Raw genomic sequence first — 11,642 nt, 5'->3', positions numbered from 1 at the left:
GAGAAAACAGTAGAGAAGATGAGAAAACTGGTTAGAAAATAATTTTATCAGAGAGAAATTGTTTCCGAGAAGACGAGAAAATCAATTTCCTTAGGGGAGCGTTTGGCTGCAACAGAGAAAATCAGAAAGAAAAGTTAAATCTTTTTTCCTCTTTTCTCTTAATACTTATTAGTTTAATTTCATGAATAGCTAACTCTCTCCATCTAGGGTTTTACGATGAAACCCATTTTTGATCTTTTAGAGATATAATTTTTATTGATTAAACTCTTGATTAATGCTTCATAGTTTAATTCGTTTTAGTTTGATAAATAGATTTTCTTTTCACTATTTATACTTTTCGATTTGATGCATCGTGCTTATGTTAAATCATTTGACGGTTCATACTTATTAATTGATAAATAGTAGTTTAGAGATTTATTTATTTAAAATAAAATGATTACATTGTTATGTTTTATTCGGTTTTAACGAAAACATCTCCCGGAATTAGGATAGTTCATTATCCGAAATTCTGAGTTATAAAAAAGAGAATTAACCATTTTAAGTATTTGTTTCTAAAGGTGATTTTATGTGGTGAATTTCTAAAATCCTAGGTTTCTCCCCCATCGATTTGAGTGTATCATTAGTCTCTTTAAGTGTTTCATTATTTGATCATTATTTTATCACCAAAACCAAAACCATTTTCAAAACCGTCTTACTTCCAAGTCTTAGAATAGGTTTCACTTAGTCTCTGAGGAACGAACCGGACTTACCGGAATTATCACTTGACGCCCGTATACTTGCGGGTGGTGACCTATTTAGGGTAACCTTCTAGGCCCATCATTTCCATAAATCATTCCAATATTTTTTTATCGTTTAGTTCAATTGTAAAAGTGATGATACTGAAAAAGTGTCATTTTGTGTAAGGGTCTATTTTAGTGAATCTGGAGCCTGGAGACCATAGAGTGGGATAAAAAGAAAAATCACAGGTATGCATATCAAACAATGCATGCAACAATCCTACATTCCAATGATTATGGTCATCCCTAAGTACATCTACGTAACGAAATTGAGTATGTTTAGGAATTACATTCAAAGCTAACTTCCTGGACTCCAATTATCATGCCAAATATGAATGCAACTACCATCTCCCACTTCCAATATAGAAAATTCTCACAAGAGAAATGCACCTATGAATACCCTTGCAGAGTCAGGAAGAGTTGGTCACTCTAGCTCTATGAACGGTAGGTGTAGGGTAATATTTATGTTTGACAAAATCATACCAAAGAGACTCAGACTGTGTTTGAAGCCGCCAAACTATTTTTGAAATCAAGGCCGTATTAAAGAGGGTCAGGTTTTTGAAAACTAATCCGCCAAAACGTTTGGGTTTTTCTAAAGTCGACCATGCTTTTTAGTAAAGAGTTTTTTTTGCTATCCTTTTTGCCCCACAAGAAATCCCTCTGAAGGCATATAATGTCATTCATAATCTTTTTAGGAATATCGAGTAAAGAGGAACTCTTTCTTATGCCACCTGAAAATTAGTTATTAATTTTCAAAATTACCGAAATTACGAAAATATTTTCATTTCTTTTTTTGATGAAAGCCCGTAATAGCATAGATAAAAACCATTATAAAGATGAGAATGTTTACATGTGCACAAAATAGAAGGACTAAAACAACTAGATCTGAAATGCATGGATTAATGTCGAATTTGCCAACAGGTGGGGGATTTGATTAGCGGCTCTATAACAGTGAGATATGGTGACGCAATTTCTGGAGAGATTTCCACGTAGCACAGCTAGATCATGAGATAGTCTCCACGGGCAAGCATCTGGACCATTGATGATTAGGTTTACAATGGTTTGTGAATCTCCTTCTAAATCATAAGTATTTAAGCCCAACTTTTCAGCCAAAGAAAACCCTAGAGCAAATCCTTTTAATTCGCTATGTAGAGCCGACACATTTGAGAATGCTTCCGTGAGAGAATCCACCATTTCTCCCCTCCAACTCTTTGCCACCGCCGCTGCAGCTGCTCCTTGTTGTCAATATGCTCCATCCACATTTATCTTTATGTGACCTAAAGTTGGTGGTTTCCATGTTTGAACCTGCAACACAGTAGTCAAGTGAGTAGGAACAAGAAAAAGTGAGTTTCGATTTAAATTCATAGATGTTGATCTCCAGATCCTGTCGAGATCTACATTTAAACCCCTGAAATGCAACTCGGTCCTACTCTTCCACCAATGCCAGAGAAGATAAGTGTATTTATTCCAAGTTTCATTTCCTTCTTCCCCTTTGTTTAGTAGATATTTGAGATTATCTATATAATTTCCTGTTAGATTTGTAATTTTTTGATCTTGAATGGTTGAAATGAGTAGCCTAAATCTGTTGCATGACCCAAATAAATGAAGACAAGTTTCTATCTCATCTAGATCGCACATCTGACATGACTGATTTATGTTAGACACACCTTTACCAATGTCTGATAAAGTTGCCAAACCATTATGTAAAGGCTTCCAAATAAACAATTGTATTTTGGGTTCCATATTGGTGTTTTTCATAACTATGACATGTTATCTTTGCACTATTTATACTGAAATGACCATAAGGTTTTTAAAAACAACATGTCTCATCCGAAATTTAGAGAATATTAGTAAGAGAGTATTAATATATTATAAATATTAAAGGAAGTTTGCGGAAATCAGCTCGGCACCTTCAACCCTCAACTACCTCAAGGTAAGTGGAAGGTGGATCCTAGACGAGAATTACTCAACTTGAGCCCCAATCTGGCTAGAGTCTTAGAGTAAGGGTAGAATCTGGTGGGGCTTAGGCGTTTGTGTGTCCATGGGCACCTTTAGTCCAGGCACGGGTGTTTCGGGTAGCTTATATCAAAGGCCATTAGACTTAGCGAGCAGGCTCGACCCTCCCGAGTTCATATCAACCTGAATAGAATACCAGTGACGTGGAAGGCCAGATATAGCCTATGATCCACTTGTTGGGTTGTGGTGTCTCCTAGTGTTCTAAGAAGAATCTCAGACATCTCATGTCTAACACTAATATGGTCCCAAGATCATCATGCATAAGCTAATAATTAACTAAGAGTTTAGGATTACCTTAATCGCTAGTTTTTCCCTCGAACCTTTCCAATCAAATGCGAAGACCAAGAGCCCCACGTGTTGCTCCTCTACTCAAGACACCCGAATGATCTACTTGATCTCCCATCTTGTAGCTAGCTAGAACTCCAATGGTGGTTTGATATGAAGAACACATTCTTCTTTATTTATAAGTTAGATAGCTTGGGAATTAGCTCACTTTCTCTTCTCTACTTGATGTTGTAGAGTAAGAAAGCTTCTTGAGAAATTCCACTCCTTATTCAAGTCCCTAAGAGACATTATATAGAGTTCTAAGTTAGAGTCCAACCCTAATTAGATTTTCAAAAGGTCCCTTTTGAATAAGATTAAGGAAATAGTCGAAAATATAAACTAGTTTCTATTTTCCTATTTCCCTCATATGTGGCCGTCCAAATCCACCCAAATTGGGCAGATCTGACCGGCCCCATTAGGGTAACCGGCCAGCCAAGGTCGGCCCCGGCCCAATTCGAGCCCAAAAGGTCTCCCTTTTGCCCCCGATCCAAAACCCCTGGGCTTTTTGTGCTATCTTTGCCTAAACTTGTTTTAGGCCTATGAGACATGTTTATGGGACTCTCCCATGTTTATATGTCTCATTCCCACTAGTCATATCATCCGATCATATTGACATTCTTATGTGTAACCCGATGTAGGATCCGGTCAAAGTTAGCCGCGAATTACTACGTAATTCGACGATCGTAGTTGGTTTCTAGCTAAACACTACGACCCATAAATCGTCCGAACTTGATAATCTTCTTCATCAATTGTCTTATCCGACAAATTTCTCGCATTGCATCTTTGGTCGAAGGACATCTCCTTCACCACTTTTCATACGCAAACCTTATGCGTCAGAGGATCTGTGAATGTCAGAAGATACACACGTACCAGATACTATCCTCTTAATGGACATCGACATGTGACTAAAATCAAGACGGGTGCCTTATCACCGCATAATCTCAGTCGAGCATCACTAAAGCTCATCCAAACCTACATAAGCATATCAAGTTCGCCCTATAGCGGGAATGAAAGTCATCTTCTAAACTCAAATTTTGATTCTTTACTTTAAACTACAAAAACACCTCATTGACTTCGTCAAAGTATTTTCTTTGTATATTGCCCGTAAATCTCTCGATCATCGTGAAGATAACCGAGAAACCATTTTTCAACATCATCACTAAAGAAAGACAGTAATGCGGAAGACCAGACAACACCAAGATCTATTTTTATACACAAATTGTTATTGTCAGAGGATCTATTAGTGTTAGAGGGTATGCACTCGATAGGTATTATTTTCCATCGATCATAACACGTAGTTCTCATGATTGGGCCGGTGTCTTCTGTTGTATCGTTTGAGCTAATGGTCACCGCCTTCCAAATCTACGTAGGTATATCAAGTTTGTCCTAAAGGGAGATGATCTTCTCAGACTCTTACTAAAATTACTTTGTTTCTCCTGTTGAAATCTGACTAAATTGCTTAGTAACCTGCAACACTTGACTGACTTAAGCTTCAAAGTGTCTTGTGTGCAGGTGCCCCCACCTCATATCGTATTCAATTTGATCTGGACATTTTTTTTTTTGTAATGATAAACAGGGTTTAAAGGGCCCAGACCCAGAACAGGACAATCAAATAAAGGAGAGAACACAGAGAAACACTAGCAAATTATTACATTAGCCCCACCCCTTCCTCTGCCTAATTGAACCCCTAGTATCGGAGGAGACAATATTAACTAACTCCGGTGGAAGTCCATCCGTTGCTAAAACCGATTCGCCCATACTTAGTCTCATTTTAGCCAAGTAATCTGCCGCCTGGTTCGTCTCTCGATACGTATGCTCCACTATAATACTAGTAAACTGCTCTTTCAAACTTTTGACACGTCTCCACAACTTCTTCACTTTCCAGGGCACTGTTTGGCTCGACTTTCTTAACAACCCAACAACACTCATACAATCAATTTTTATAATAACCGAATCCAGCCCACGCTCCAAAGCCTGTCGAAGTCCTAACTCCACTCCTTGAAGTTCATGATAAAAGATAGTTCGCTTTGGTGTCGTAGCCGTGGCTGCTACTATAACTTTACCGGAAGAGTCACGAATTAAAGCTCCATACCCAGCACTTTCGGAATCCAGTGATCCATCTGTATTGATTTGATAGCTACCTGGACTTGGCCCAACCCACTTCGTAAAAATATACTTGGGTTGCGTAAGGGACATGCCCAGATTCCATCTCTCAACCAACGAATTATTTTCTGACGTATCTTCTACTCTTTTTGGTCCCGAGCTAATTTTGACTTTTACTGCTTCGACAATATCACAAGTAACCTCCTGAACTGGTCGAGTATGCCCTTCAAAAATATATCGGTTGCGTTCCCGCCAGATGTTATAGAAACAAGCGTTAAACACCAGTCGACCTAGATTACATTTCAAGCTGCTGCCCTTAAAGTTCGTCAGCCACCATTGGATTTCGGTTCCCCAGTCAGCAGCGCTTTGGTGTATGTAGCCTAATCGAAGAATCAAGTTCTGCCAAATAGGTTTCGTAGCTGCACAGGCGAAAAATAAGTGATAATCTGTCTCGTCCTCCTCATGGCATAACACGCATTTTGGGTCATCAACAACACCCCAGGCAGCAAGTCGAACTCTAGTTTTTAGTCGACGATTCATGGCAACCCATGTAATAAAACTGTGACGGGGAATATTACAATTAAACCAAACTAGACTAGTCCAGTCCAGAGTTGGGCCTCTCGGCCGCAAAGCTTCATATGTTGCCTTTAGATTGAAAGCGCCATCTTCACTAGGGATCCAAATTCGTTCATCCTCACAGTCTATGTCCACCGTGAATGATTGTGTTGTGGTAACAACCTCTCCTATAACTTCCGCAATATGAGATGGAAATTGCCAACCTGCCTCACCAATAAAATCTGTCGTTGAGATATGAGTCATACCGAAAGTCGCCAGCTATAACATCTCGAAGAAGACCATGTGGGTGTCAAATGTCAGTCCAAAACTTGGTGGATTGTCCGTTACCTATTAAGGACGTTGCCATAAGGTTTAACTTTTTAGGAGATGTTCGAAAAATCACTTTCCGACAGTATTATGTAAAAAAGGATAGAAAACAACTCTACTTCTTTTCTCTCCCTTCCTCTAATTTCTTCGCCAACTCGAAGACAGACACCATTATTCAATCGGCTCTGAGTCTTGGTCTCTCATCTCTATAAAAAGTCTATGATATCCAAGTTCTTAGTACGAAATTGACTTCTTTTTCTTATTCTTGTTACCTTGACAGCCACCATCATAGAAAAACTATCCGGTCCATAAATACGACCACTTCCCGTACTTGTATTCGTTTTGACTTTTCTCTTTCTAGTCTATAAAGGCACCACTTCTACTGTTCTGTTGCTTCCATATTTCATTCAAACTCCTTTCTCTCTCTCTCTCTCTTATCTCTCCCTCACTGAAATGGCAGGATACCCACATGGATCATCACCCGGATACGGCTACGGTGCGCCACCACCACCAGGACAACAACCATACGGATCATCAGGAGCTTACGGTGGTCCGCCACCACCACCAGGACCACAAGCTTACGGAGCTTATGGTGGTGCCGGTGCGCCACCACCACCAGGTCCACAAGCATACGGATCATCAGCCGGAGGTTACGGTGCACCACCATCAGCTCAGCCATACGGCCACGGTGATTCTTCATCTCACTACGGTGCTCCGCCCGGTTCCCAACCAGGAACAAAACCTCCCAAAAACAAGTACGATTCCGACTCACAAAATTATGGCGGTGGATATCAACCGTCCGCACCACCCCATCAACAACCACCACCGTACGGGTTCAGTCCATTCGCTGCGTTGGTTCCGTCAGCTTTCCCACCGGGAACTGATCCAAACATAGTGGCCTACTTTCAAATGGCGGATCAAGACGGGAGTGGATTCATTGATGATAAAGAGTTGCAGAAAATTCTGTCTTCGTATAGTCCTCAGAGCTTCAGTCTAAGAACTGTTCATCTACTTATGTATCTCTTCACCAACTCTAACGTCCGCAAGATCGGTCAGTCAATTCTATCACTTTCTCTCTCTCTTAATTCATTAGGTCAAACTTTTGTTTTCTTGCAATTCGATCAATTAGGTCATCCTGATCATGTAATTTAGGGTTTTTTTTTTGCTGCTATATCGTTGACTGAAATAACAGAGAAGAAGCTCTAATCTAAGATCAATTTTGCTTGTGAATCCTACGGCTCAGCAGTAATGAATCTTGTTTTGACCTAATTTTCCTCTCTTTAGGTGAAATCGCGTGAAGGGCTTTTTAGTCATTTATTTGTAGGTAGAGTTGGTGGCTGACCTTCAATTCTCTACCATTTTCATCCTCCATCTTCAATGCAAGCTCCAAAAAAATTCTAATTGTGGAATAGAGATACTCTGTTTAAGTCCTACTAAAACTAGGTCAGAATAAACACTAGCAAGGTTTTTGGCTTTATTAGCAAATCATATGACTTCATAAACTTTATACTAGAAAGAAGAAAAGAATTTGAGTCCTAATTATAAGTCCAATACGAGTTCAAGATTATTTTGGGTCTGATCTGAAAAAGAGTAATAAACGATACAACCGTGATACACATCCCGGCACGAAACCCGGCGGGGTGACGTGTCGGGCTGTGATCTAGAGAGAGAAATAATACTTTCTCTCTCTAGATCACAGCCCGACACATCACCCCGCCGGGTTTCGGCCGGGTTTCGTGCCGGGATGAGGATCATTTTCCTAAACGATAATGAAGTCTAAGCATTTTCTTTCCTTAACCAGCCATCCTAGGGTTAGGGTATGCAAAAAACATTGATAACTAGGAATGTCTTGGAAATGTTGACTAAACAACTCATATATGTCGGCAGTAGAGGTAACCAACGAGATATTATCAACAAATAATACAAATTAATATATGAAGCAGCAGTTAGATAGGAACGGTGATAACGAAGCTATCCCATTGTTGTTCAGCAGCCGTTACTGATATTTGAGAAATCTGGTTATTTTGTTTGTAAAACCTTTATAACGCCAAGTTTTTTTATAGTTACCACTTTTTGGCCACTAGATAAGCATTTTAACTTTTAGAAGAAAAGAGAACGGCTGTCGTTATTATTTTTTGTTATCAATCTTTTCTCGCGGCGCTCTCTATTTCTTAACAACAAATTTTTTATTCAAAAAAGACCTTTGTCATAACCACTTTGTTTTCCGCATAACGGGAAAGATCATGGACGAAGCTTTATTTTACATTGTTCAAACATCGGTATGAAGCATATTCATTTCCTTTTTCTTGTTTCGACTTAAAAATCTCCTAGCTAACTAGAATGAATCGTCTTCAGAGCAAAGGAGTTCCTAACTAACGGATATTTCTCCATATATGTGTTTGTGTTACTTTTTTAGGATGCTTATGTGATTATTTTTTTTTATCATTTGTATACTAATATTAATATGTACCTCAGGACCAAAGGAGTTCATTGCAGTTTACTACAGTCTTCAGAGCTGGAGGGTATGTATATCTACTTCTGAATTCTAATATCTCTAAATATCTTTATACTATTTAGGTTACATGAAGTGAATTAGGGTTTCTGTGAGGGCGTACGTCTAGAATGTCTTGACCGTAGTTCTTGCCCATCAATGCAGGAAACTAACTACTTTGGCTTTTTGATATACGATATTTGTCCATATTGATGGCATGTTCGTAATATCAAGTCGACAAGACCATTCCTTCCAACAATAGCTTCTATTTTGTACATGGCTATTAGTTAAATATGTCTTCGCTGTACATCAGCGAGTGAGAGTTATTAGTAAACTGATCTTTTTAGTACACATTTTCTTATCCATCGAGACGATAAAGATCAAGACATTGTATTTGTTTGCATGACTTTTGTTTTAGTTGAGACCCACAGCGGGATTGTTTTCCTAAGCTTCAGCTGTTACTACGAGAATTTGATCTATTCTGAAGATGTTAAAACGATTTCTACTTTGCTAAAGGAACGCTCTTATCTTTCAGGCGATATTCGATAGATTTGATAGTGATCGAAGTGGAAAAATTGACTCAACGGAATTGAGAGATGCACTTCTTAGCCTTGGATTTGCTGTTCCTCCCGCAGTATTAGACCTTCTTATATCCAAGTTTGATAAAACCGGGGGAAGAAACAAGGCTATCGAATATGATAACTTCATTGAGTATGTTCTTAACTTTCAACTGCTTCAATATATCATATTGAACTTTTCTGCTGCTTTTTGGTATTTATACTGATTACTACTATTTTTGCAATTCTTGATCACTCAGGTGCTGTCTGACAGTGAAGGTAACCTTTTTTTTTTTTACTTCCAGTTACTTTACTTCTAGTTACTTTCAGTAGAACTAGAAAGACCGTCTACTTGACCATTTGGGTCGTATTAATATTTCGTGAAATGTTGGTAGTGAACAGTGAGATAATACCCAAAGATCAAGTAGAGGGTCACTGCCGTATCAGTATATCTTTCGCGAAAATTGACCGAACTCCCTAAGCTAATTTTTTTTTTCGGATAGAAAATAGACCCGTTAGTTTCTTTTAACCTCAGCTCCCTCTCTGTGTAAAGTTTGCAAAAATTTGGGATATAGTGATTCTGTACATGTTTAGCATCTTAGATAAGATTTCTATGGATTTCAGATTTGTATAGATTTGTTCAATTTATAGAGGTGTCAAGATGGAGTTCAAGAAAAAGTTGTCATGTTCCAACGAAAAATTGGATCTTCGGCCCAATTTCTTGATATTATTTGTTTCTCATTACTAGATTTTTCTCTTTAATTCAATTTTGTTAAATGAAAGAGTAACGCTAGAAGATATTACAAGTCAAAGTCTACTACAGACTTGCACGAAATCAACGGTCTCCATTTTTTAGTCAACCCTCTCTTCCTCTGTTGATGGATTTTTTTCATTCTCGATGTTAGGTTGATTTCTATTTAGGTCTAGGGTAGGTCTATTTTTGTAGCCTCTTCTATCATTTTTCTAAATGAAATGTTGGTTTAAATATGTGAACACAGGGACTGACAGAAAAGTTCAAAGAAAAGGATACTTCATACCTCGGATCAGCAAATTTCACTTACGAGACATTCATGTTGACCGTTTTGCCCTTTCTCATTGCTTAATCCCCCCCCTGCTGTTTGGGAGTTAGGCAGATGAGTCATGAACATAGTTATATTTTCATATACTATCCTTTTCATATAGTTATGTTTCTTTTTCAAGTTGATGTTTAATGAATGGTTGTTTATATTATCGTGCAAACTGATTTGGCTGTAACGTACCTACTACTGTTGGCTCGTTAGTTATGTCAACCTAATCGGCTGGGTAATCATACTACATTTAAGTTGTTCTTTATGTTTGTTAATATGATGTGTATGGAATGTTTGAATTGCTATTCGACTTGGGTGTTGAGATTTTGCTTCATAACAGAATTAACCGTCAGTAAAACTATATGTCACTGAAATGTTGTCTACCAGTGTGCTGTAGATTATTGGGGATAAACAAAGTCCGTCTGTAACACTATTCCTGGGGTAACTGTGATGGACAGAAATTTGTCCGGAATACATATTAGGGGTGGCTTCTTGCCTTAAGGCGGTATTTTGCAGCCCTCCCGAAAAACAATATTCTAATGCCGCTCGTCATTCCCCTTCAAATGAATAAGGATAGTGATGTTCCTGTGATATTTGTTCTTGCATCATTATGAACAAAAGCCATAAGCAGAAAGTTCAGAGGGTTCCAACAGGAGTAGTGACGACGGTCGGAGGTGGTGGTTGTGCAGGAGTTGGTGGTCGTGCCAGAGTTGATTGTTATGGGTGTTTGGGGAATAAAAGATTACAATTTTTTTTTGTTTCCAACCAAAAGTTCATACTCTGAAAAATTTCATTGTTTCCCCAAAATGGCATTCATGAAATCACCCTTAGCAAAGGGGCGGGGCTCGACCTTCTTGACGCGTTTCTTGTCGCGTAATGCTTCCCCACTGGTGTAGAGGATGCAAAATGGTGGCCCACGATCTTGCCGCGTTAACAAGTGTAGCGCCCCAAACTCCCAAATCTCAGGCTAACCGTCTTAAAATCGAAGATTTGAGACCTTCAAACTGGATCCATGAGCAACGCCCACCATGAGTGCGCAACCAATACCTGAAAAACAAAATAGCTGGGTTAAAAACTGCAGAAGATTTCCACAAACCTAAGTCTCGGGTAGGCAAGCTCAATCCCCAATCAAGGAAGCATTGCATTCATATTCATTATTGACATCTGAAATTCAATTGTGAATACTAACATAACATATCAGATTTTACCCAGTCCCTCTCGAAACTAATAATTTATGTCCTTTGATTAATTATTAGGTTTTCAGATTCTCGTATTCTAATCCAATACTAACCCTGATAATACAATCATCTTTCCTCTTTTTTCAGCAGATATGAACAAAAGCCATAAGCAGAAAGTTCAGAGGGTTTCCAAAAAAAGTTGTGACTGAGGGCCGGAGTTGGTGGTTGTGCCATAATTGTAATTTTTT

At 38.7% G+C, this 11,642-nt stretch overlaps 2 protein-coding genes across 2 annotated transcripts; one reads left to right on the top strand and one right to left on the bottom strand.

Annotated features, from left to right (window-relative positions):
* Positions 1-4,769: 4,769 nt before the first annotated feature.
* On the bottom strand, positions 4,770-6,038 carry LOC147566944 (uncharacterized). The gene has a single exon (XM_086656210.1). The coding sequence runs from the start codon at positions 6,036-6,038 to the stop codon at positions 4,770-4,772; it is 1,269 nt and encodes a 422-aa protein (XP_086512336.1).
* A 310-nt stretch (positions 6,039-6,348) lies between these two features.
* Positions 6,349-10,521, top strand: LOC147566943 (calcium-binding protein CBP-like). The gene is made up of 5 exons (XM_086653523.1): positions 6,349-7,152; positions 8,577-8,623; positions 9,128-9,303; positions 9,410-9,428; positions 10,148-10,521. Exons 1-5 carry the CDS (start codon positions 6,555-6,557, stop codon positions 10,250-10,252), a joined length of 945 nt encoding a protein of 314 aa, XP_086509649.1. The 5' UTR covers positions 6,349-6,554; the 3' UTR covers positions 10,253-10,521.
* The last annotated feature ends 1,121 nt before the right edge of the window (positions 10,522-11,642 follow it).

The sequence above is a fragment of the Eschscholzia californica genome, unplaced genomic scaffold, assembly GCF_041429995.1.
Source record: "Eschscholzia californica isolate CP2 unplaced genomic scaffold, dmEscCali1.0.p SCAF_1, whole genome shotgun sequence".
Classification (NCBI taxonomy): Eukaryota; Viridiplantae; Streptophyta; class Magnoliopsida; order Ranunculales; family Papaveraceae; genus Eschscholzia; species Eschscholzia californica.
The sequence above is the reverse complement of the archived record's forward strand: the minus strand, read 5'-3'. Positions and strand labels throughout refer to the sequence as shown.